At 38.7% G+C, this 26,052-nt stretch overlaps 1 protein-coding gene across 3 annotated transcripts in view; it reads right to left on the reverse strand.

Annotated features, from left to right (window-relative positions):
• The window catches only part of LRCH1 (leucine rich repeats and calponin homology domain containing 1), a 125,378-nt gene that overhangs the window by 61,892 nt on the left and 37,434 nt on the right, over positions 1–26,052 (reverse strand). For all 3 annotated transcript variants that reach the window (XM_086481954.1, XM_086481953.1, XM_086481952.1), the window contains exon 2: positions 1,023–1,167. In XM_086481954.1, coding sequence (XP_086338080.1) covers positions 1,023–1,167 — 145 coding nt within the window. The remainder of the gene's footprint in view (positions 1–1,022; positions 1,168–26,052) is intronic.

Raw genomic sequence — 26,052 nt, forward strand, 5'->3', positions numbered from 1 at the left:
AACAGCTGTTTCCCTTCCTAGTGAATACAGGAAAGTCAACTGAGAGAGTTTTTTACAAGTACTTAGACATTCCTATAGTTTTATGCAGCAGTATAGTGGATGTCTTTTGTTCCAACCAAAAGACAAACAAAATTACAGATAAAATAGTTATTTTCTCAATTCCTCCAAAGCACACTTACAGTTGAAGATTACTTGGTACTTATTGTTCTATGATTCTATGATATTAACCCAGGTAATACAGTGAAAAATTCTGGTACCATCAATGGTTCATTTCTTTCCAAGACTCACATTAAGTCTTTTTGTCTCTTACTTATTCCTAAAATTGACAGAACATTTTTTTAAGTAACTGGCATGCCATTTTATTTTTCATACCACATTTGGCGGGGGGGGTGGGGGTGCGAGCAGAAAATTTTCATTAAAAGGAGTTGCAAGAAAGGTAGACTTTGTTAGAAAACTTCCAAGAGATTTAGGTTCTCATTCTAGTAACAATTATTCAAGAAGCTAGAACTTAAAGATGACAAATGTCATGAATCTTTGTGATCTCCAGATGATTGAAAATACTAATTTCTTGTGATTCATGGATTAATTTCCAGAAGAAACTTTAAGCTCAACAGTATTAACATATTAACTGCTCTTTCCTAGAGTATTTGAAGGTTTTCTTAAAAAATAACTGTCCTTCCATCTTTTTAACTACAAAAAGTATGTTGAATTTCACAAAATTTATCATCAGAAGAGAATTAAAAGAGTCCAATTGTGATGATGTGATTACCATTCTGAATTTGCTAGAACAATAACAGAAAGAAAGGGATTAATATTACTTGGCCTTTCTTTAAATAATTAGTTTTACATTCTGGCTTTTATAATGCCTTCATACAGAGCTGTATATACACCCAATGAGGTTTTGCATTAATGCTTCCAACAAAATGAAACACGTAGTCAGTTGTTCCAGAAACACACAAAGTGCAGACAAAAAAAAAGCTTTAAACATTTGCAAATAAAAAATGTGGCAAAGTTAAACTTACCTCAAATTTAAGTAAGTTAGCATTTGCAAGTTTACTATGGCATCTGGTATAATTTTAATACAATTGTGGTACAGATTTAGTGTTTCAAGTGACACAAAATGGCACAGCTCTGTAGGAACTTCAGTTAATCTGTTCTTGGATAAATCTGCAAAGAGAAAAAGAGAAGGTACATTTTTTGAACCATCAGAAAGATACACTTTGAAAAGCTCCCCTTTATTAAAATAAACAAGTAAGTGTAATCCTACAGTGAGACAGCAAATTAAGCCAATGGTTTTATTATGAAAAATAAAACTAGGGCTAACCTTACAATCTTGAAATGGAACAGACAGCATATAAAAGAGCAAACATTCAATTAAAATTTATTTGGTCTTACAAAAAGTAATTATTTGCAGGACTCAATATGCTGAGGAAATACTTGTGAACACAACCAAGTCTAGATTCCAAACCTCATATAATACACCCAAAGATCTAGCTGATACGCAGCTAGACATCTGCAAATAGTGTTAAGTGTCTAAAGAAAACAAGCAACAATGATTATATTTTTAATTTCTTTAAATAAAAAAAAAGTTCTTCTGGTAACTCTTCAAACTGACCTGTATTTCCTAGATCTCAATCAATTATAAAAGAATGTTACCTATAAAAATGATGAAGACCTTCAGGAATGGATTTGATATAGTACATACAAGACAACAATGATGGATTCCAATCCCTCAAGTGAGTGCTTGGACCCACAGAAGAAAAGCTTTTGAGTTTTGACCAGTTATTAATTCTTTATTTCTCATTTTAAGCACACAGACACCAAGGAAGATAAGCAGGAAGAAATGTTACTGAGCTTTATCCCTTAACTACCAGTACGAAAAGTAGGAAAAATGAGGTATCATAATACTGATGTGAGCTCAAGCCATAAAATAATAATGCATGCCAGCATTCAAATCAGGTTCAAAGAAACGTTTAAACAGCATTGCAGAATCAACACCTCATCACCAGAAACTGCACAAATGCCACCTCCCCATACCACCAGACAGATAACCTGACCTGAGGAATGGTCACCTGTGTTATGTGGAATGAACAGGACTGTACCTAGGCAAAAAGTGAAATGTCTGATGGGAAGGATACAAGGAAAAAACCGAACTTAACCATCTCCTTACCTCTTTACTGCTGCTATTTTAAGCTTCTCCCTGATCCTTCAGAGCTTATTTCAAGGCTTACTTTCTTAAACTACATAAAGGGAAAAGCAGCCAAAGCATGGCACATGCATTTCCAGAGCACCAATGATCTGACTCCTCCCTTTAGGGCCATAAAGCAATGCCTCGCTTTTGTGAACAAACAGGCAAAAGCCTAAAGATCTTTTTAACTTCCTTTGCATTTCCAGACTCGTCAGTTTGCTGCGCAGGGGCACAGCCTGAGTTCAAAACTATCAGCAGTAAGAAGTTTTTATAATTTTTATTTTTGTTCCTGTCTCCTGCAATGCGAGCTGAAATTCAGTGCATTCTATTCCCCTTATCAGCTTCCACCTTCCTTCACCTCATTGCTTCCAAGAAGAAATTGGTTTCATTATTCCATCCCCTACCAAGAGAGCAGCAATGGCCTAGGAGTGCAGGAACTGAGAGCAGCCCTGCCGACCCAAATGGCAGTATGGGTTGAATTGAGCACCCCAACCAAAATTATTCACTTTTAAGTCACTACACAACAGCAATGCTTGAACTGCTGTTTTCTTTTACCAGGCTTCGATGGCAGCATTACCTCAGCTTCTTCCTTCCTTCACTTCTGCCATCAAACCAAAGCATTCCCTATTTGAGTGAATGCTATTACCATTTCGAAAGGGGAGAAAGCTCTTCAATGTTCCTCTGTTTTAGTGCTTTAATCTTCTACTGTTTTCTATTCATCATGAAAGCACTTGTTTACTAACAGCATTTCAAAAAAGCTACCACTGGTTTGCCCTCCTGTCGCCTTCCTCGCTATGTGTTACCAGCTATTATGAGAGGACTGCCATGCTATACCTTTTTGAATCATGCAGGGGATCTTCATATTTTGCAATTTGATTGTAAAGAAAACCTTCTCTTTCTTTTAAACCACGCTGTTCTGTGGTGACACTGCCAGATGCATACTGCTCTTGGTTCCTCCCTTAAAGGGGAAGGAGCAGCAAGATCCAGAAGAGTGAACTGAACTTTGGGCCTAGGCTGGAGACAACCTGCCTGGCGTTAAGTCATACATGGAGACTGACATCTCATCCTTCCTTTGATCCTTCTCAAGTGATAAACAAATCAAAAACTGGGAACACAAAAATGCTACTTCTTCTCAAGCTACTAAAATTCCAGCCTGACAACTTAAATCCATCTTCATGCCTGTTCTCATTTACCTTCACATCGAATAAAAGAGACTGTTGCCACATTTGACTTACACTTGAAAAACTCTCGTACCTCAAAAAAGTGGAACAATAACTAGATTGGCCCTGCTCATACAACAGACATTACTATGACATTTAAATGCTTTTAAAATTTTATTACTGTCCTTTGTTCTCAAGGGCTTTAACTCTGTTAAACTGAAGAAGGACCAAACAAAAAACCCACTAATGATGACAGACAAATTCCTTCCTGTCATCCTCAGGACTGTGGGTCATAGGACCCGCTAAGTACACAACAAAGGAATTCAAGAATTAACTTACAGCAAAGGAAGTCAGTTATTTGTTTTTGCCTAGTTATTACATTTTAAGATCATTTCAACACTTGTATCTATTGTTGCTTCCAAAATAATAATTTTTAAAAAAAAAAAAAATCTATTCACAGCATAAGGCAGAGAAATAAAAATGATACATTTTCTTTAATCCCATTGTAACAACTTAATAGAGAAAGCAGAAATTTGCCACTATAATTTACTGATAAGAGGCCTCATTAATATAAAATCTGAATATCTTTGAGAAACAGAGTACTGGAAAGCAATCTGACATACAGAATGCTCATCACATTTTTTTCCACTAGTGGCAATAATTTCTGTGAAAAAACAGACTTCACTGGAATGGGGAGCAAATGGAAGCAAAAGGAGAAAAGAGACTGTCTTCTGTCAATCCTAGAATGAATGTGAGCCTCTGAACATGATGTAGTTGTGAAGGAAGCCCAGCAGCTTTCAGATGTCTCTGAAAATTCCATACAGAAAAGTGAATTTCTTCAGAAATGAAAACAGTCACCTTCATTTTATACTGTACCTTAAAAGCATACATAAACCTCTGAAGTTTACATAATTATTATGACATTACTTCATAGGAGTGGTACTTTTGCCTCAAATCACTGCATCTCACAATTAGTCTGTATGTATTTCGAGTTTACTCTGATACTAAGTTCTAAAGTAAAATACAAGGGTTAAGCCTTAATGAAACTGCAGAACCTTTTGAACATACTGAGAAAAACAACACGCATGTATCTTGTTTCTGTCTCTTGTTTCTGTCAATTCACAAACTTTTTGACAAATACTTTGCAAAGGCTTTCTTGGGTTCATTATTTAGGGAAAAAGAATAAAACAGAAACTAACATTTTAAACAACTTCTGCAAATATTCTTAAAATACAGAAATAATTACTTGACAAACCTTTACTTTCCTACTGTAATTTTTTTAACTCTCTACACTTCCCAAATCACTAAGTTACACATCCTCCTTTCTTCATTAGTTTGAAGAACAGCACTTCAGGGTAATTAATAACAACAAAGTTACTGTACAGACTAGCTTTTGCTACAGAAATGGAAATTAACAGAGGGATGGAATTTGCTGGTGTTTAAAGGAATTTTGATTAATTTGCTTATACTGTAACACAAAGTAGATGTAACAAATTAATGAATCTATGATGGCAGAAGTGTATTTCATGGTTGCCAAGAGAGTATAGGTAGGTTTCACCTTAGATGATGATTTCCTGTCATTTCAATTATGAAATAGGTGATACAAATATCAACAAATATGGAGCCATGTGCTGGAGTGAGCTTTTTGTTTTAAATGAAATATACTAGTCATTCATTATTTGTGACATTCAAATTACATCTGGCTTCACTTCATCTTTTCCTGCCAAGAACAAGTTTGTTAAAAGTCCAAAATAAAGTAACAGAACACAAAAAAATAATCAAGCCAGCTCAGAAAAATACTAGATGGAATCTTGATCTTTAAGAAAGTCAGCACAATTCTGGTTCTATGACACGGCTTTTGTATGAGAAATGTTACTATGTTGGAAGTTAGACAGGAACTACACAAAACAAGCACTTCCTTAGCTGGGAGCGAACAATAAACAGCAAAAACTTCAGACTGGTAAATAAGCATTTAACAGGAGACTCCAAGCTTTGGTTGGTGACTGGTGTGCTGCACAGTCAGGGCCCATGCTGCTGTCACACTAGTGGCAACTGACCCCATCCTCAGGGTACAACCTTTTGGTTCCTATAGCTCTGAACACGTCTACCACCATGACGTACCACCGCTGACTAGGCCCTTTCTGGCTTCATGCTTTACAGGCAGATTATCAACTGCCACTATACGTGTATATATATAGTATAAAACACTGCCACTGCAGAAATCAAAATGGCATTGTCAAAATAACCAGAATAATGGTAGAAGTCATATAGTTATGTTTCTCCCAATAAAGTTACCAAAATGCTCCAATCGTCCTACCTTCCAGTTATTAATACATTATAAAACACTATAATACATTGTTAAATAAAAATTGCAGACAATTCACAGGAGAGCTAAACAATTTCAGCCTTTAAGTCAGATCAGTAACTCATTAAATATGTGTATGCACTACCACACCACAAATCTCAGGCAAGCATTTTAATGGAAGCTGTTTATTAAAAAGCAGTAAATTACAATTTGCAGATTATAGAAATATTCAGTATACAGTGATACTTCTAACACACAAACCTATAAGAGACAAAAGTTGGAACTGTGCAAGTAAGCATCCACTTACCATTGAGCAGAAATTTTAATGTGTACACTTATAAAAGAAATGTCTGTATTTGACACAGAGTTCTGAAATCAAGAAGTTGCAAGGTAAAAAAGCCACCCAAACAACCTTAACTCCAGCCCATCAAGCTCCTATTTTTGTAGTCTTTAGTACTTACTGAATAAAAGATAGGAATTATTTTGAAGAAGCTATTTGCATTTGCACTAAGACACCATTCAAAGTATTCAAATGAGATGTCTGAATTGGATTTGACAGAGAATTTAAGCAATTCACTGTAAGAGCCTAAATTTCACGGGAAAATTATGCAAATAGCAATGTTAGAAATATATAAAGAAGTCTATATATGACATGACACAACTGTATGGAGCTTTACCTTTTATAGTCTAATTTATGCATATTTTTATTAGGCTTTTAGGAAGTCTGTATTTCCGTATTAGCTGGGTATGTCTTCATTGATAACTGAAGTGACAAATTGATGGTATCTCCGACAACTTTTGAAATGTCTATTGAAGTGCCCTTCAGACCTTTGGCAACACTGTATTCCACCCATACTTGCCTTGGCAAAGGCAGCCAGTGATCTATTATCTGTGTAATTGCATCTATCAGAATCAAATAGTCATTGCTCTCTAATGAGCAACTACTTCATTCCAGGCTTTGTGCACTTTTTCCCCCTAAATTGCAGGAAAATGCGTCATTCTATAGACAAATGCTATACATTAGTCATGAAAACACTGTAACGCAACTATAAAGTGCTATATACATTTAAAACATGCCCTACAACCTGTCATTATCTCCCATAGTGGCATATCTTGTCTCAACTACTTGCCCTCTCTCTCTGCCAGTATCTATTAATAATGTCCTGGACGTACAGCTGGTTTTCACTGTAGCCAGCAACTTCTACCGACAGTGATGCTACACAAACAAAAAAAAGAGGCAGCAAAGACCTCCACTGACTCTGGCATCAAATGCATTCTGGTTTGTTCATGACAAGCACGCCACAAAGAATGCATGGCATTTCTTCACTAAGAGATGTTTTCTGCTTAAGCTATTTAGCAGACAGAAGAACAAGTAACAGAAGACAAAGAAAGCCCAATAAAGTAAACCCAATTCTGCTTCCATATTAAAAAAAAATACACATATAGTAGCACAAGGACTCAAGGTTTTTCATCCTGAAACTACAATTTGTAACAGATTGAGAAAAAACATAGCTCCAATGCTGATTCCCAAGACAGTCATGATTACTGATGCCATAACATAAAACAGTAACATTTAAACACTGATCAATACTACCAAGTCTAGATGTACAGCTACTGGCTCAAAACATGTAGAAAGTGCATCTATCCCAGGCAGCTGGCCATAAAAATGTACAGACTTTGTAAGAAAAATAGTTTGAACAGATTATGAAGTTACTCTGCTGTCTCACACACTTGCTAAGCACTACTTTTTGGAGCACTCAGCATATTTTCCTTTTCCATCTGTCTCCCACTGTTAATTTAAAAATTAACATAAAAAATCTTCACCTGAAAGTCATGAGCAAACTCAGATTAGACTACAGGTATAGCAAAATTCAAAGTGATCATACAATGTAGTTTTGTATCCACTTTTCTTATCATTACTATGATTTAACACATTAAAAGTTTCTCTTTTACCACTGTATGCAAGTTCTCTGATTCTTCCCTATTCCACATCCTGACATCACATTATAATACGTGGGCAAGTTAAAGAGCTAACGCTAGTGATACACAACACAATGCTGTCCTCTCTGCGTCACTGATGGTCAGAATGAACCCAATTTACTACTTGTCAGAATAACAACTGTACTAGTTATCGTATGCATTCACCACTGTTACCAGAGGGGATCTAAGTGTGGGGTTTAGGAAAAAAAAAAAAAAACAGACTGAAGGAACCCAACAGGCCGAGAAGAGCATCTCGTCGAGTCTGGCAGAGGTGTCACCACTAGAGGGGGCCCTGATCTCACACACTTGGCCAACACCCTGTAACTGGGCTGCTGTAACCGTTTCCTTCTTTTAGAGACCATCCTCCGAGTATAAAAAAGGCCAGAAATAGGAAGGTACACTTTACACCACCCCACCCCTGCACTCCTATGAACCCACTGCCCACCACAGTTTTAAAAATATGAAAAAGGAGATGTCTTAGTTTCACTAGGATAGAACCTTGTGGTATGCAAGCATTGGCAGCTTCAAGCCAGCCAGGGATCTAAGCTTGGAGGGGCAAAAGCCAGGGCAGCTGACCCTAGCTGGCTAACAAGGGTATATCCTATACCATAAACGTGAGGCTCCCTATAAAAGGGGAAGCTGGCTGAGGACAGCGGGTGGGGGAGAAGGCTCCTCTTAGAGGGCTGCCATCCCTGGAAGGGCTCGCTCATCGTTCTGCTCTAGAGGGCTGCTCTCCTGTTTATTTTGACCATCGTACATTCACTGGGCTGAGTATAACTTTGTATACTTTATATTGGCATTTAGTACTGCTGTTTCATTAAATCTACTTTCATTTCAACCTACAGGTCTCCCCTCCTTTTCCTGATTCTCCTCAGCTGGGGAGGGGTCATCAGGTGATAGAACAACTGCTGTAGCTTAGCCCCAGGTACAGGCTAAACAAACACATGAGACTACTCACTTGCAATCATTACTGCAGGAAGCAAGTATACACACTGATTGCTAATGGGGTCAAGCCCTTACAAAAAAAAAGTCTATTCTGAAATAGAATCATAGAATCATAAAGTTGGAATAGAACTCTGAGATCAACAAGTCCAACCGCTGACCCAAAACCACCATGCCCACTAAATCATGTCCCAAAGAGCCACATCTACATGTTTTTTGAACACCTCCAGGGACAGTGACCACTTCCCTGGGTAGCCTGTTCCAATGTCTAACCACTCTTTCACTAAAGAAATTTTTCCTAAAGTGCAATCTAAATCTCCCCTGGCGCAACTTGAAGCCTTTCAGGTAGTTGTAGAGAGCAATAAGGTCTCCTCTCAGCCTCCTCTTCTCCAGCCTAAACAACCCCAGTTCCCTCAGATGCTCCTCATAAGACCTGTTCTCCAGACCCCTCACCAGCTTCGTTGCCCTTCTCTGGACACACTCCAGCACCTCAATGTCTGTCTTGTAGTGAGGGGCCCAAAACCACACACAGTATTCAAGGTGCGGCCTCACCAGTGCAGAGTACAGGGGCACGATCACCTCCCTACTCCTGCTGGCCACACTACTTCTGATAAAGGCCAGGATGCTGTTGGCCTTTTTGGCCACCTGGGCACACTGCTGGCTCATGTTCAGCCGCCTGTTGACCAGCACCCTCAGGTCCTTTTCTGCCGGCCAGCTTTCCAGCCACTCATCCCCAAGCCTGTAGCGCTGCACGGGGTTGTTGTGACCCAGGTGCAGGACCTGGCACTTGGCCTTGTTAAACCTCATACGATGGACCTCGGCCCATCGATCCAGACTGTCCAGGTCCCTCTGCAGAGCCTTCCTGCCCTCGAGCAGATCAACACTACCACCCAATTTAGTGCCATCTGCAAACTCACAGAGGGAGCACTCAATCCCCTCATCCAGATCATCAATAAAGATGTTAAACAAGACTGGTCCCAAAACTGAGCCCTGGGGGGCACCGCTTGTGACCAGATGCCAGCTGGATTTAACTCCATTCACCACAACTCTCTGTGCTCGGCCGTCCAGAGTTTTCAACCCACCTTAGCATACACCTGTCTAGGCCATGAGCCACCAGCTTTCTTAGGAGAATGCTGTGGGAGACGGCGTCAAAGGCTTTACTAGAGTCCAGGTAGATGACAGCCTTCCCCTCATTGACTAGGCAAATAGTCACATTGAAGTATTTTTCCCCAGCCTTCCTTCGGATGATGTAAGAATCTGAGGTATCCTTGAGCCTTCTGTACTACAGAAATAGCAACATTTAGCCTATTTCAGACAAAAGTGGAATTAAAAGTTAGATGATACATTTGACAAGGACCCTGCTTGCAAACTCATTCCACCTCTACAACCCTCATCTACTCCAGTTCATCCATCACTCATTATGGAATACACAGCCTATTTTTCCACAGCACCCTGTAACCTCCCAACAAATCACAGACAAGTGCAAGAAACATGCATCCTACATTGCTTCTCAGGTAGTGCACTAACTAGCCTGAAGCAATCCAACAGCATAAGCAAGCTCTCCCAGACACCAAAACTTGGAGCAAACATCACTTCAGGGTCTTCTACTTCCTCTGTGTGAAATAAGGGTGGGGAAAGGAGGTAGCAAAACAGAAGCATATTCTCATGATTAGCTCTGTGGCACACTCGAATTCCAAAGAGGCAAAGGAAATTTCTCTGCAAAAAACATGCTCAAAAACAGTATCATAAGCCTGGAAGAACAAAGAGAAGGTTAATACAGCAGTCTGCCTCCTTATTGCACCTGCCTTTAGGTGGCAACATAAACTTTTAAATGTCTCCTTTACCTTGTATTTCTTCCTCTTTAGGACAACAACAGTTTGGAGTTAAGATTGGCAGAAAAAATGGTTCCTGAGGGGGCTTTGTCTACCTACTGATGATGCATCTGGTGTGGAAGCGCATGAGACTCCCTAAAAACATACTGTAAAACAACTGGATTCTTCCCACATATCTCCATGCAGGTATGAACAGATTTGGGACTGCCACGAGTTATCTTGGTTGGCCATCAAGTGCCCATCCAGCTGCTCTATCACTTCCCCTCCTAAGCAGGAGAGAGGGAGAAAACACAATGAAAAAGCTCATGGGTCAAGGTAAGGACATGGAGATCACTCATCAATTAGTGTCATGGGGAACACAGACTCGACTTGGGGAAATCAATTTATTGCCAATAAATAACAGAGTAGGACAGTGAGAACTTTCCCTCTATCCCCCTCTTCCCAGACACAACTTCACTCACTCTCCTACCTCCTTCGCCAGCCCTCACCTTCCCCAGTAGCACAGGGGAACAGAGAATGGGAGTTGTGGTCAGTCCATAAAACACTTCGCCTCTGCCACTCCTTCCTCCTCACTCTTCCCCTGCTTCAGCAAGGGAACCTCTCCAACATAGAGAGTTTCCCACAGGCTGCAGTTCTTCAGGAACTGCTCCGGCATGGGTCCTCTCTACAGGGTGAAGTCCTTCAGGAACGGACTGCCCCAGCATGGGCTCCTCTGCACGGACCACAGGTCCTGCCAGGAGCCTAGTCTGTAGCGTGGGATCTCCACAGGTTGCAGCTTCCTTCAGTGCATGTCCACCTGCTGCAACGTGGAGTCCTCTACAGACTGCTGGGGGACAACCTGCTTCACCATGGTCTTCTCCATGGGCTGCAGGAGAATGCAGCACCTGGAGCACATCCTTCTTTTCCTTCTTCACAGACCCTGGTGTCTGCAGGACTGTCTCTCTACATTTTTCACACTCCTTTCTCGCACAGCTGCCGTGTGAGAAAGCATTTTTTTTTATCTTTTCTCAACTGTGTTATCACAGAGGTGTGACCAGCATTGCTGGACAGCTTTGGACAGCAGCAGGTCCATCTTGGAGCCAGCTGGAACTGGCTCTGACAGACACAGGGGCAGCTTCTGGTGTCTTCCCACAGAAACTACCCCTGCAGCCTCCGTTATGAAAATCTTGCCACATAAACCCAATGCAGGCACCCAAACATTTCTGTCATGAGATGGAAAAAAACCATCGGTCAGCAAACACCTTGCATCAACAGAACGACCTTTAGTAACCATTCATGGGCCATGAAGCACTCCTTCTCCCACGCCTTCCGCACAAGAGGGAGGATACAAGCCATTAATTTTCACTCCTTAATAAACAATCAACCCTAAGTAGGATCAAAGGATTTTATGATTCCAGTATTGTGCTAGTCAGCCTCAGCAGGACTTTATTTCAAGTGTTTTCTCATACACAGTAGCAGTAAGAAGAAATGTTTGCCCAACTCCAAAAACTATTTTTCATCATTTTCAGCCTACTAGAAGTAGGTTCATGGAGAGCACTGGGGGAACAAAACTGAAGTGTTCACATCATACACTATTCAGCTGAACACCTTTACTGTATCAAACGATATTTCAGTCATTCATACTGGCACATGAAAGAAAATTTGACAGTGAACACCCACCCATATGAAACCAGGATCTTCCCTGGCTCCTCTGGGGAAACAAAAACTAAAAGTACACCTTGATACTGAAAAGTCCTCAAGATGAGCTTCCGCCATCACAGATACACTTTAATTATTAGCCTGGAATGCTGTGAGATCAGGGAAACTGGGCTATAAGGGAACTTCAGGTATATTAGAGACTTCTCACAGGACTAAGAGTTGAATTACGAAATTCTTTTCTGAAAGAAGAGTAGTGATCACAGCTTTCACCAAATTCAACCTCTTCATCAAATTCCACCTATCAGAGAACAGGGAAAGATACGAAACAAAAACCTGAATTACATTCTATCCCAAAGATGGTGGTGGATCCTGCACAGATGTACGCTAGTGTCTTCTGTTATACAGATCTCTTGTTCCCGCCACAGAGATCTCCTTCCTTAAAGCTGTCTACTTTGGAAACCAACACCTTCCACTTCCACAGGGGAATTCTATATGATGCACCCAAAACCAGCAGGATGTAACCTACAACCTTTTCCAGCCCACAGACATCACTACTAGAAGGAACACGCCAAATGCAATGTCAAAGCTTATTTTCCATTTCATTCTCTATTTTAACGGCTACTATTATTAATTTTTTTCCCCCAGGCTTTGAAGAGAGTATACTATTTATGCTATGCATTACTTGCCTTGGTGACCTGCTCGAAGAGCAGTTACCTCACACTTACCATCTGGTAGAAGTAGCACATAAACCAGTTTCTGTGAAGTAGCTCACTTGCCTGCACCCTGAAGATGATTATTTTTCACACCTGACAGACTAAAATACTAGACTTGTTTATTTTTAATTCATTTTTATATCTTAACTGTCTCATGTTCTGTAAGAAAAGTTGCTATGAACAGGGAAATGAACAAAAGTTGTTTGATCTTTGGGTATATCAAAGGCATGTGGGCAAAGATATGAAAAAGCTACCTGATGCTAATTTACAGTGACATGGAAATCTGAGTATTACTCATCTAATCACTTCCCTTTCTGTCTGCTCATCTCCCACAGATGCCAAGACTAATCTACTTTATCTACATTATTCATGTACTTCTCCCACAATGGTTCTTGAAGTCAGCACAGAATAATTGTAGCCGTTTATCAACACAAATCTGTTTTGTACCACATCCTTAAACAATGAACTAATTACACGGCTATTACACAGGAGGTACCACATTTGAAAGAAATGGCTAAGATATACTTCAGACTTCTAAACAAAACAGGAATCTGTGAAAACATTACCAGAGACTGAGGCACCAAGAAAGGAAATCCTGGAATAAACAAAGAAATTAAATTGTAATAAATAACCAAAAATTGGATGGCTCTTCCTAGACGTGGGGGGGGGAGAAATAACAGAAAGACTTCCTTGAACTGAAAGCAAAATAAGCACTGTACATACTGTCTCTACCCTTAAAAACCACCTAGCTGGAACAACTAGAACTACAGACCCATACATTTTGTACCAAAATCTCTATCCTATATAACTGTTCCTATGGCTCTCAAGTTTAAGACAATGTTTCTCAACTTTCTAATTTTTCTTTCCTTCAGAATCAAAGAACCTTGACTTCTTGGGGGAAAATAAAACAAAAAGAGATATCTCATGCAGTATGCTGCTTGTGGGTCAGGGGATGGTCTGGGTTTGCTGGATAACACATGCAAATTTTTTTTTTACTGGTTTTAACAAGTCATAGTTTACGTCAGGATTTTAATCTAACATCTTATAAGATGAGAAACATCAGATACGTAGACTGCAAAAGGACTGGGGTGGGGGGAGTAAAACACACACACACTCTACTTATAAATAATCCAGTGCCTGTGACTTGGCAGGCAGAAACCACCTTATGCTTGCCATAATACTTGCTGGGGAACACTGGTGAGAATAAGCCAGGTGGCATCTATGGCACTTGTGGGTCAGTCTGTAACTAGAGCTAAACATCAGTGCTGTTGGTATGTAATAACTGCATGGCAATATGCATTTCGAAGGGACAAAAGAACATCTCCTTCTGGTCTAATTTCTTTCATTTTGTTTTATATTTTGCAGTCTTTGCAGTCTTCCGAAATGTACAAAATGACTAATGCTCACCTCTGTAGCCTACTGAGCCTGGCCCACCATTCCTGCTTCTGGTGCAGATTCATTTCTACTTTGTTACCCATTTTCTTTTCAAACCACCTTTCAGGAAGTCTAATTTCCATCTTACATGCTAAGTATTACAGTGATACTTTTCTGTAAGAATCATTTTGGACTGAGCTCTCTTTCTGAAGAAAATCTGTCCTGCTTTTATATGTATCTTGCGTTGCACCTTCCTCTTTACTTGATGGCTAAGCTGTTCTCAGTGTGGAAACAATGGGTTAGCACAGACACAGAACAGAACAGGAAGTGTCAATTCACTATGCTCTCCCCATCAAGAATTAAAACAAAATGTAAAAAACCACCTACTCTGAGGTCTAATCCTGAAGAGGCTACAAAGGCTAGTTTATTCAGGCCCAAATGAGACCCTTACAGGTAGATAGTACGGAGTCCTGTAAGGGCAGTCAGACAGCACTTTTTCCCTTTAGTTATCACAGCCTGATGAGTAGAAGGAAAGTGTAAGCCAGATCTAATAGATCGTAGGTTTAAGAAGTCCAGTAACTGCAGTGTATGCTATTGCATTATTTAAAAAAAAAAAAAAAAAAATTTACTCAATCTGCTTTCTTCCTGCTGATAAAATTCAATAATGCTTTAACGAAACTGCTGAGGTTAAATTACCTCTGTCAGAAGAAAAAAATGTCTTTGCTGTACAAGCTATGAACCTGCTCAAATCAGTGACAAATAACAGTTTGATACATATGCTGCCACAATCCAGGTAAGATTTTGTGAAAAGAGGAATCAAGCTAAAAAGTTTCAGACTAGAATTTGCAGATTTGGGGAGTTCAACTGCAGCAGTAGAAATTGCAAAAGATTATATATATATATATATATATATATATATATATACACACACACACATATAAAGTACTTAACTTGTTGGCTTGGTTTCTTTATCCAGCGTATACATTTAAAAATCTTTACTACGAGATGAACTGTTCATTTTCAACAGTTTTCCACTGGTGGGGATGCTCAACCTGGTTGTTCAGGGCACTGAACCCACTAAACTTATACTACCACTGCTATTACTCAGTGGACAAACTTCCACTGGTATCTTGAATTCAAGCCAGCAATTTCAAGTTAATTCAATTTTGAAGACATTAATGCACTGCAAAACTAACTCACTGATTCAATAATTCATACTTTTAATTGTACCCCTGAACATTCTGACTCAGTAAATGATATTTTTTAATGTACCCTCAACAAATTCATAAATATACAGGTAGTTAAAGGGATCCACTGGTGATTTAGCCGATTTTGTCATCTTTCAGACAAAATTAAAACTACTCCTATCACAACCTTGACTCTTACTAAATGTATTCTTATGACTCAGTATTTGAGTGTCAAGTACTTTAGTCATGCCCAATAAGAAGAAATTATACCTAATGAAAGAACTGTGGTTTTAATCGAAAAATTGCATGGTGCTCTGCATAGATTACAATTTCTTTTCTGCGTAAGAAAAGCAACAGTCTTGCATTCTTATCTAACTCACTCCCAATACAGTCTCTTTTTACTTAAAAAAAAAAAAAAAAAAAAAGCCCAAGAGTTCACAAGAACCTCTAAAAATCTTTATTTGGTCTTCTTCCAAAACTGGTTACTCTTTGTGACTGATACATATACTTCTCAGCTCCCATCTGTCCCCCTCCTCCCCCTTCAAAAATACGGATAGGAAATACATTCTTTTGGGAAGAACTCTAAAGAGATTCACTAGCAAACATACATTATAAATATATTTTACTTCTAAAAAAAGGCCCTGATTATCCAGAAATTATGAATCATTTCAGCCAGCAATTCTTCTCTGAAGAGATGGCATTACCACATACCCCCATAGTTTCCTACGCTTGTTTAATGAAAGTCTCATCTCTGAAGTTTGTTCATTCAAGACTGACACAGATAGCAGAAAATCAACTCTAACACAAAAAGCTTCTAATGTGGCTCGTGCTGAGCTTTCTGCCAGCGCACCTGCAGATACACTGAAGGCGTTATTCAAAAGACTACATTATCAAAGTTATGTACACTGTGCAAGACGCTACGCAACTGTTGTGCTATAAATTATCAGTTGATCTGCATTCTGTATAGAACAGTATTTGATTTCACAGAAAGCTAATTTTAACTGTTGACTGAGAAGAGAAATATCTATTATATACCATGTTCTTCTAACAAGTTTGGCATGATTCTATAATTGGTAAAACTCTGTTAAAAGGTTAGTTTATGCTTTTAAATCAAGCATCTCAACATTTTAAAACGCCAGAAAGAAAGCAAGCTTAAGATACATTCTATCAAGATCTGCTATGTCAACTGAAGGCTTTTGCCAGAAATATTTGTAGATAACATCTTCTCCTATAGCTCTCTCCAATGCCTTACATGAAAAAGGCTTTTTTCTTATTCTGCAGCCCACTTTCTATATAACCATCCACATGAATATGTAAGGATAAGGACAAAGATTGTCCTTTTAACAGTTCCTCCCCCCATCTTTTTTTTTGTGATATATTTGTGTCACTAACACACTAACTCCTCAGACTACAATATTCTAAGTATTATTATTATACCTGTAATACTATATGTAAGTAAGTGATCGCATGAAAAAATCTCCTTAAACAGAGAAATGACTTGAAGTGTCTGTTAATACATATTTGATTTCTTTTCTTTTGGCACATGAACATAAAGCAACTGATAAAAAGCATATCACAGAGTTGCCTCAAGCTGCTTCTAGTTGTAGACAACAGAATTTATTGCCAGCAGGAGCAGTCTACATTTTTAAAATTGTTTCTGCATTCTCTGTATACGGACTGTCAAATTATTTGCATGTGGTAGACTCATGTAATTTCCAGCTGCTCTTTGGTCCTTACTGTTTTGCACCAACATATAACAACTTTCAGTACAGTTACTGAAACTTGGCCACTGAGCAACAGTATCTTCCAAAACCACAAGTAAACATGCAAAACCTCTCTCCCAGTCATTAAAAGGTATAACAAATAAGAAATACATCCTTTCTTTGACAGCCAAAGCAAACAACTCAGTAGCTTTCATTCACTGTTCTTCAGCAGCTTTCCCAGCCCAATTCTGACAGGCTAAAGGTCTCTTTTAAGCCTTTAAGTTCACTTAAAACTAATTAAGCAGTACTGTAAAGTGCCCTTTAAGATTTCTATGAGTCCTTCATATATTTTAAGCAAGTCATACACCGATTTAAAAGTGTTATAATCAAAAAACCTGTAACTGATAAATGAACTCCATTGCCTACGGTATCTGTGTATAAGACTCTGCACTACAAAGCCAGCTGGTGCAAGTTTGTGAGGTCCCTTCAAAATTAATTTCCAGACTTTAATATAAACTTTTTAGGTGTTTCTAGAAGCTTTCCAGTCTTAAATACTTCCAGGAAAATCCAGCTGAACAAGGAACTATAAACCTTTGCTTTCACATAGGTTTCCAACATTGACTTTGCAACATGACTAATCTTGCACTGAATTGTGAACACAGTGTTCAAGTTACTTATATACTGATTATAAATCATAAATGCTAGTTTTCAGTGTCCTAAGTTTAGTGAACTATAAAGTGCCCTAGCTCCACCATAATGCCCAGTGAACTGTAAAGTTCCCTAGGAAGTTAACCAAATCACTCTCTGGGTAATATGAACATGAAAAGGGTCACACCAATTGACAGGTAATCCATGCAGCACTCAGATTAAGAGTCCAATCAAAATTTGTGAAACAAGAGGAAAAATACTACTGATGTTTAGACCGGGCAATACTAAGTTGTTATCATTTTTGCATGATATGGATAAGGTGGTGGTTATCCTCTTTGCAGGACACGGGTGAGGGAAAAAAACATTCTAACTATGAATCTAGAACACTTTTCACGAGTCAGAAAGTGCTGTGACTTCACACTGTCTTTCAGAATTAAAAAAGGCTTCTTCTCAAATTCAGTTATACTTTCCACAGCATCTCCTCATCCAAATTTCTACACAAATCCTCTCCATTTTGCTTTGGCCTGTTCCCTTGGCCACACCCTTTTGACCAAGATTGTGTGAGTCCTAGTACTATCCCTGCCATAGCAACTTCCCAAATATGCCAAGCCAGAGACTTTTTGTTCCCTAGGTTTTCTTAACAGCCACCCAAACCATTATTAATACAATGAATTAATTCAATTTTAATTCCTGTGCAACTCTTGGTCTATTTTCTACTGAATTATCCATCTCATCAGTAATGAGAATACTATTTTAAAGTTTTGCTTCATTGAATTCAAGAGCTAGAAGAATTACTTATTTTTTAATTTCTTAATGGGAGTTTTAGACATGTGCACTGACTAAAAAAAAAAAAACCAACCAAAACCAACAAAAAGACTGAAGTAGTTTGGAAAGGTCAAGGAATTGTAAAGATTAATGTATCCTCTTCAAGCTCAATGTGTAGGGCTCACAGGATTTATTTTTCATACTCACTTTGTAATTTGGTCTGGAACTGTGATATCCCCCTACCATGAAGGGACACACATGGCAGGGCAAAAGGTCAAGAGACTTTAATTCCACTCTTGGTCTAAGCAAAATCTGCATTTTGACATACACATGGCTGCAGATTACAGCACTCCGTTTTGTATTTCATACCAGCCCTGCACTGACTGATTCCTCTCCAGGACAGTTCACTAACCGACCAGCGACTACTCAAACATTTTCAACAGAGCAACACAGTCCATTCATATTTTCCTAGAACACTGCAGACTAAGTCTGAAGGTCAGGCAAGTTGTCCAAAATTAAAAACAAAACAAAACAACCCACACACAAAACAAACAAACAAACCACACACACACCCCAAAAAAACCCCACACTACTTCAGCCTCTTTTCTTCCACCTTTTACCAGTAAAAACAAAACTTCACAAATGTGCTACTTTATGGCTCCAGGAACTGCCAAATCATATGCAGATGAAAGTAACTGCCCAGATGAACACAATGTACAAAGTCTGGAAGGAGTTTAAATGCCTTCACTTTAGATCACAATCAGTAGCTAATACACAAGAATGAAAACAAGACTGCTATGATACATAGTTTTCAACTATAAAACTTCTAAAATTCTTGTGCAATTCTATTCAAAGCGGAAAGTTTATGAGGGAAAACTTAACTGTGCTATTTATCAGTAATACTGTAAATACATTTATTCACAATCGAACTGTCTCAGCTATTGCTTTGAATGCTTAAGCATATCATCTATAGCGAACACTTACAGCCAATCAACAACTCAAGAGAAGTAAAGAAGTTCCTGATACTCCTTAAAAAGGCAGACATCAGGAATTTAATACACAACAGAAGTTTAGCTTTATTTTTATACCACTGTTTCCACACTACAAGTTCACTTAGCAAAGTGTACTGTGTACATCAAAATATACTTCTTTTTACTCTACACTGAAGAAGGAACTTCATAAATAAAAACTGTAATGTACTACTTATTTCCCATAGAAAACAAACTTTAGTGTTCCTATCCTTGCTGGCAGGAGGTGTGAAGTTGTTTAGACAGAGCACCTATTACAACTGAACCCAGCAGAATGAATCCAAACTATATTGGCATCACATGCACCCAACTATCTAAACTGCTTTAACTGGGAGTCCAAAAAAGAATGTTTGAGTTACTCTATTGCCTATTTAAAACTGAAACTTTAATTACACAGTACTGAAATCAAAAATAATATCACAGAAATCTAATACAAACTGTTCTGCAGAGGTGTAAAAATCTAAATTAAGAAATAAAACAAACTTCAAAAACATTATGAGAAGAAACTGTACATAACACTGCTTTTTATCATGCCAGCTCAGTCTAATCTTACAATTGTAAAGTTCCCACCTACATCATTTCCAGCAACGTCTTTTACCAGTATGTTAAATAGAGTTTGTTTATCCTTCATGAATTTAATTCCAAAACAGGGAAAAGTTAGGACTGCCTCAACATTCCCCTTATTTGAAATGGTTCAAATTGGTAAAAGGATTTTGTGTGTGCATACATGCAAGTCCATAAAAGAATAGATCACAGCTTTATACCTCTAGAACTACAAGACAAAAAAAAGGGCATTAGTTGAATGAGAAGAAGGTATGATAAAGTTATCAGGGTCAGACTGAAGAGGTTTCAGAAGCTTTTATCTTTCTAAATGAGCTCAGCTTTTAGTGTTTATTTTGCAAGCTGTAAAGTAACTCTGCCCTGATCAAAGGGAGAACTTAAGAGCAGCTGTTCAACTGTACATATCTCTTCATATATATATATATACACACACATGTATTCTCGGCTAGTCAATAATGCTGTTTGCATTCTTTAAGTCAAATAGTGGCCTGCTAGATCATGAGCTAGTTAAGCATTACAACTACACTGTTGATAATACTACACTTCTCATGGCTGTAAAGACAAAGGCCAAGTTAAGTTTTGTCACATGACATTGTGACACCGAACAACCAGTGCTACGGGAAGATGAACGAAGCATAAAAACAATGCACATGGTGGGTGGGAACTTAATTTAACAGATCAGGTTTTAAGGCATGGGAATATAAAATCTTCACCCAACAATGCAGGATATAAGAGTGGAATACAAAGTTCCCAGAAAAATGGAAAGTATTGTTAGAACATTCGCACTGTTGGCTGTATGCTTAATGCTTTTCCATACCCTAAAAGGCGGCATTCAGTACGCAAAGTTGGATGACACTTTTTTCCCCCTTTTTCTGAAATGTATGTTACTTCAGAGGACAGAGATTTTGAGTTATAACAGGTTCATGAAAGAGCAGCACAGTGCTCAGTATTGGTTGTTAAGCTAATCAAAACTTTCAGAAAAGCAAGCAAGAAAAGAAGCATAAACAGACTAAAGAGTAAAAAACTATGCCACCATGTAAATCCATGGAGCGTGCCATTTTGAAGACTGCATGCAGTTCTAGCAACCCCTTTACTAAAAGAATATGAACAGAACTAAAAAGGCCAAAGGAGAGTAAAAAACAGTAATAAAACCTATGGAACAATTTCCATAAACAGCAGGACCGAGTTGTTTAAGATTCTTCAGTCTGGAGAAAACCTCGTGGAAGGCATATGAAAATCAAAGTCAGAACCAACATAGTCAGTAGGGAATGATAATTCAGCTGTCCTTGTAATACAAGGAAAGAAACCAAAACAAAACATGGAACAACTTACAAGACTTTACTGGGATTCAAAAAGGAACTACACAAACATTCTGAAAGAAATACCCATCGAGGACTTAAAAACCCAGGTGACAATTCTGTCTCATGAAGTCCCTCGGTTGCAAAATTTTGAAAACTGGCCATGTGTTCTGGGGAGGTAAGAGCACGCACGAGACTAGTTGGTACTCTTCTCTAGGCACATACTACGAGTTACTGTGACAGGCTACTGGGCTAAGCAACAGCTACTGCTGCAAGCTCTTCTCTTTCATCAGGATATAAAAAGCCCACATGAAGTTAAAGCCTACAAAAATTCAGGGCAACGGCTTCGTTAAAACTTCCAATTGATAGTACATTACGATTACTGACTGAAGTTCACTGATTTACTATAGTCCCTTAGCTGCACAACAATGGCAAGCAAAGCTACTACTCGCCGTTTCATTTCACAAACCACATTTTTGCCGTTTCACTGCGCCACCTGCACAGCAAACGTGGTATACAGCACACTTTAATTCAATGTCAAAATTATTTTAAGTTAAAGTAGACATTTAACATGCCTTGATATACTTCAAGACTTTTCATGCAGTAAGTTTTGTATGTATGACAGCTTGAGATTTTAAGATGACAGATAAATGAAAAGAAATAGGACTTCTAATGGAAAATGGTTGCAGCCACTCTGTCAATGTAGTGATAGCTCTTGGTTTGAATGGAATATGCAGGCTCCTAAAATTAGATTGGAAAAAGAGCTTCTTCATATTCCAGTAACATGCTCATTTAATAAGACAATAAACAGTATTGTTTTTAGGGACACAACAGTACCAAAAAAGCTGCATCCACATACAGAAGTAGTGTTAGTTTTACATGAATAGCTAACATGTTACACCAAGAACAAACTCATCTCTTCTCTGAAGAGTTCTTAAATCTAAAGGTAAATAACTACACATAGCAGATGTGTAACATGCAGAAGTTCACAGGCACAGTTCTCTAGGAGACCTTACTAAAGTCTACACGAACGATGTTTTCCAACAATAAATCATCATCATCATCCAGAATGTCACTAAGTTACACAATACTGGATTTATGAGCAGACAGCTAGAACCATACCAAAAGAATGAAATGTGACCCATCTTTCTTCACAAAGCTGGTGGATCCCAGTTAGAATTACTTCTTCCACCAGATAATGAAGGGCAGGCACAAAAAGTACTAAACGAGACACCTTTCTGACAGGAGTTCTGTTCAAAACAGCTCACAATACCTGAAGCCATATATTAATATTGCCAGCTTTGTGGGATTCCAGCATAGGACTGCAGTTGAGACAAGCAAAGCACTTACACTGCTTGAATCTCTGGTTGAGTGGTTGAGGTGCTTTCTCAAAAATTCTCCTTAAATTACATGCAATAAAGCAAAACACGTTTGATTCAATTAATCCAGCAATTGCACCTATGAAGATGATGAACCTGCATCTAACACTCAAGGGGGCACTGGTTTGCAAGCACAATGCTAACAGTGACTTTAACAGATGAAATCTGAGCTCCCGTGAAGGAGGAAAGGTGTGCTGATTTCATTATGTCTGAGATTTGACCCTCAAAGACCTCATTTCACTGCGACCATGTCAGTACATATATTCACCATTCTGCAAACAGAGAGAGTTCAAGTGTAACTATTGTCATTTTTTCCTACTTTGGCTCAAACATTATGATAATTTAGTCACATGATGCTCTTCTGTCTGAGGGAATCGAGACTACTTGCTTGGTAATTTTGGGCAACGTCAATCAATCCCCTGCAGCAATTTTTTCCAGCAACAAGTTACAAAAACATAAACATCACAATTGCCCTACAAAGGCTGATGGATTTTTGTAAAGTTTTTCAAGAGAAAAGGGTTGGTAAAAATTTCAAGCATTACAATCAGAACGGTTTTCAGTAAGGTCATCTACTGACAAGGTCTGAAATAATTGAAATTAAATTGTTGCCAAAACTATTTTTAGGTAAAATGTTGCCTCGTGTGTATCTACAATTTTTATTTTTATACATAATGACTTTATTGCAGATTGACAGAAGAAAACTCTAAACAGAGTAAAACTAAGTCTACCTGGGATGCAACTTGATCAATCGGGAAAAAACAACTCCAAACCAGCTGCCAATTGTCCTTTTACTCACAAAACACACAGTGTTGCTTAAGAGATGTAAAAAGAAAGTATATCACACATAAAGACAGCACAAATAAAATGTTTTGTAGAAATAAGTAAATTACGGTTTAAGTGAAATACAACTGTTTCAAACCCACTTGCAAATGTGGCAGAATATTAAACAAAGACAGGATTTCTTATCTGTCATAGCTGTGTGTGGCATAAAAATCGGTGACTAATTTAGACTGGAAAGGACCTCTGGAGTCACCTGGTCCAACCTCCGGCTTAAAGTGAGGCCAACTATATTGTACTGTACAGGGCCCTGACCTAAAGCAATCTCAGTATCTCCCAGGATGGAGGTATCACAGTATCACTGGGCTGCCTGCTCCAATGGCTGACTGCCCTCGCAGCCACTGGAATTTCTCATTACAACTTGTGTTCATGAGCCTCTTCCCCCTCCCTGTACACCTCTGAGAAAAGGGTGGCTCTGTTTGTGTCCCACCATCAAGTAGATGCGGACAGCAATAAGATCCCCCACCACAGCCTTCTCTTGTGAAGTCTGGAGAAACACCATTGTCTCACCTTCTCCTCATACACCATGGACTTAAGCTCACCAGCCATCCTGGTAGCCCTCAACACTCACTCCAGCATGTCAGTATTTCTTTCATACTGATCAAAAGCAACATAGCAGTCAAGAAGTAACCTAAGTGCCAAATACACACACTTCCCTCAACCAACCCAAAATACCCTTGTCTCTAGGCACAGAGGCAAAGGGCAACAACATGGAACAATACACAGTGGTCAAACCTAAGCAAATTTACAGGCTACAAACATGTTTCCTCTAAAGGATGGAAAAAGCTATTAATAAAGATAGAATTTATTGACTTTTTTTAAAAAGAAAAAAACCCAGGGTTTTATTTATTCAATTATCTTGACAACCTAACAAGTTTGAAAGTTTCTGAAATTTTAAGTCCTGAAAATTTGTTAACCAGATAGGCACCGAGCTTACTGATTTTAATCAATGCTGAAACATTTGAAGATCTGGGCCTAGGTATTTTAGGAGACCGAAATCCACTTTCGGTTATTTCAAAGCCTAAGATTACTGAAAAAGGATACACGGTGCTTTGAAAAAGTCCACCTACACGTCTAAGCAATTACAATATAAATAACAGTCCAAACATCTTTCAAATCATGGCAATCTGTATTTAACTCAGCATGTACAAACACTTTGCATATTAAGGCTCAGGGGAAAAGAAAAAAGGACACAAAAGCTGTGTGCTTAATTAAGTGGTTCTCAAATCAGTTTGCTATAAAAGCATTTCTGGAGTAGCAAAGTGGACTAAATCATTTTAACAGAGCCAGAATCATGCCCCAGATTTTACACTACTGAAAAACTTGGGAATAAAATAACCACAGGAAGAGACCTACACTATGCACTAACAACTTGGAATACAGTACCTTAGAAGCCAACATGATTAACGTCCTCACAACAGAACTGCAAATGAAGACATTACTCGTAACTGCAGTTGGAAAACTACAAGTATAGTTCAACTATCACAACTATACCTGGCCTCAGACAAGTAAAATTATGAAATAACCTTCTTTCCCTGTACATAATGCTTTAGATTGAGCTAAGTTGTAAGATACACACAAGAAGTATTAAGGACCCACCACAAATTTACAATATAGTGTATTTAAAACAAAATAATCACTTAAGCACAGCAGCTAATCAAGAAAAGACACAGTATTGATGAGCTAACTGATAAGTCAATAATATAACTATTTAACGTTCCATGAAGACAAAATTATGCTAAGATTAGTATCACCAAGAGAGCACTCAAATGGCTCATCCTTAGCAAATGGCCTGGATGACAACACTTGGAAAGCCAGAAACATAAGCATAAATGGTGTGCAACTCCCAAAACTGGTAACACTAAAAAGACAACCCTGAAAAGGACTGAATAGTAACTGGGGAATTACAAACAGACACTTGACACAAAGGAAGAGTCAGCTTGAAAAGGACAAACGTTCATGCTTTGTTTACGAGAGGAACCTCATAATGGCAACAGAGCAATCACCAAAGCCTGATCGGACAATGGAGAAATCACCCCACCAGCACTGAGACCACACCAAGCAGCACGGTGGCAGTTTGGGGTGCGGCAGACAGTGGGTATCCATGGCTCAGGTGGGCGACAGTGACTTGGTGGGAGGAGACTTTACTGCTGGCTTGCAGATGAGCAGATTGTATGGAGTGGCCCCGATACAAAGCTGGAACATCCATCTCTCCAGGAAGAGGTGTGTGCAATCAGGGGAACTCAGTCCCGGAAGAGCAAGCATTGCTTGTAACCCACACTGCCCATGGAGCTTGTGTGTCAATAACTAAGGGGGGCGTGGGGGAAGAGGGGGATTAGAACTTTGCGTGATCAGTTGCCAAAAGTGTTTAGATATTTGTAGAGGTTTATTAAATTTTTTAATGGTCTGACACCGGTCTATCTGTTCTATTCCTGATATCAATCCTAAGCATACAGTTCCTCGACGGCTGATCACATCAATAAATCAAGAAATTGCTTTTTATGGTTTAAACTA

This window comes from Leptosomus discolor, chromosome 1 (genome assembly GCF_034619465.1).
Source record: "Leptosomus discolor isolate bLepDis1 chromosome 1, bLepDis1.hap2, whole genome shotgun sequence".
Taxonomy (NCBI): Eukaryota; Metazoa; Chordata; class Aves; order Leptosomiformes; family Leptosomidae; genus Leptosomus; species Leptosomus discolor.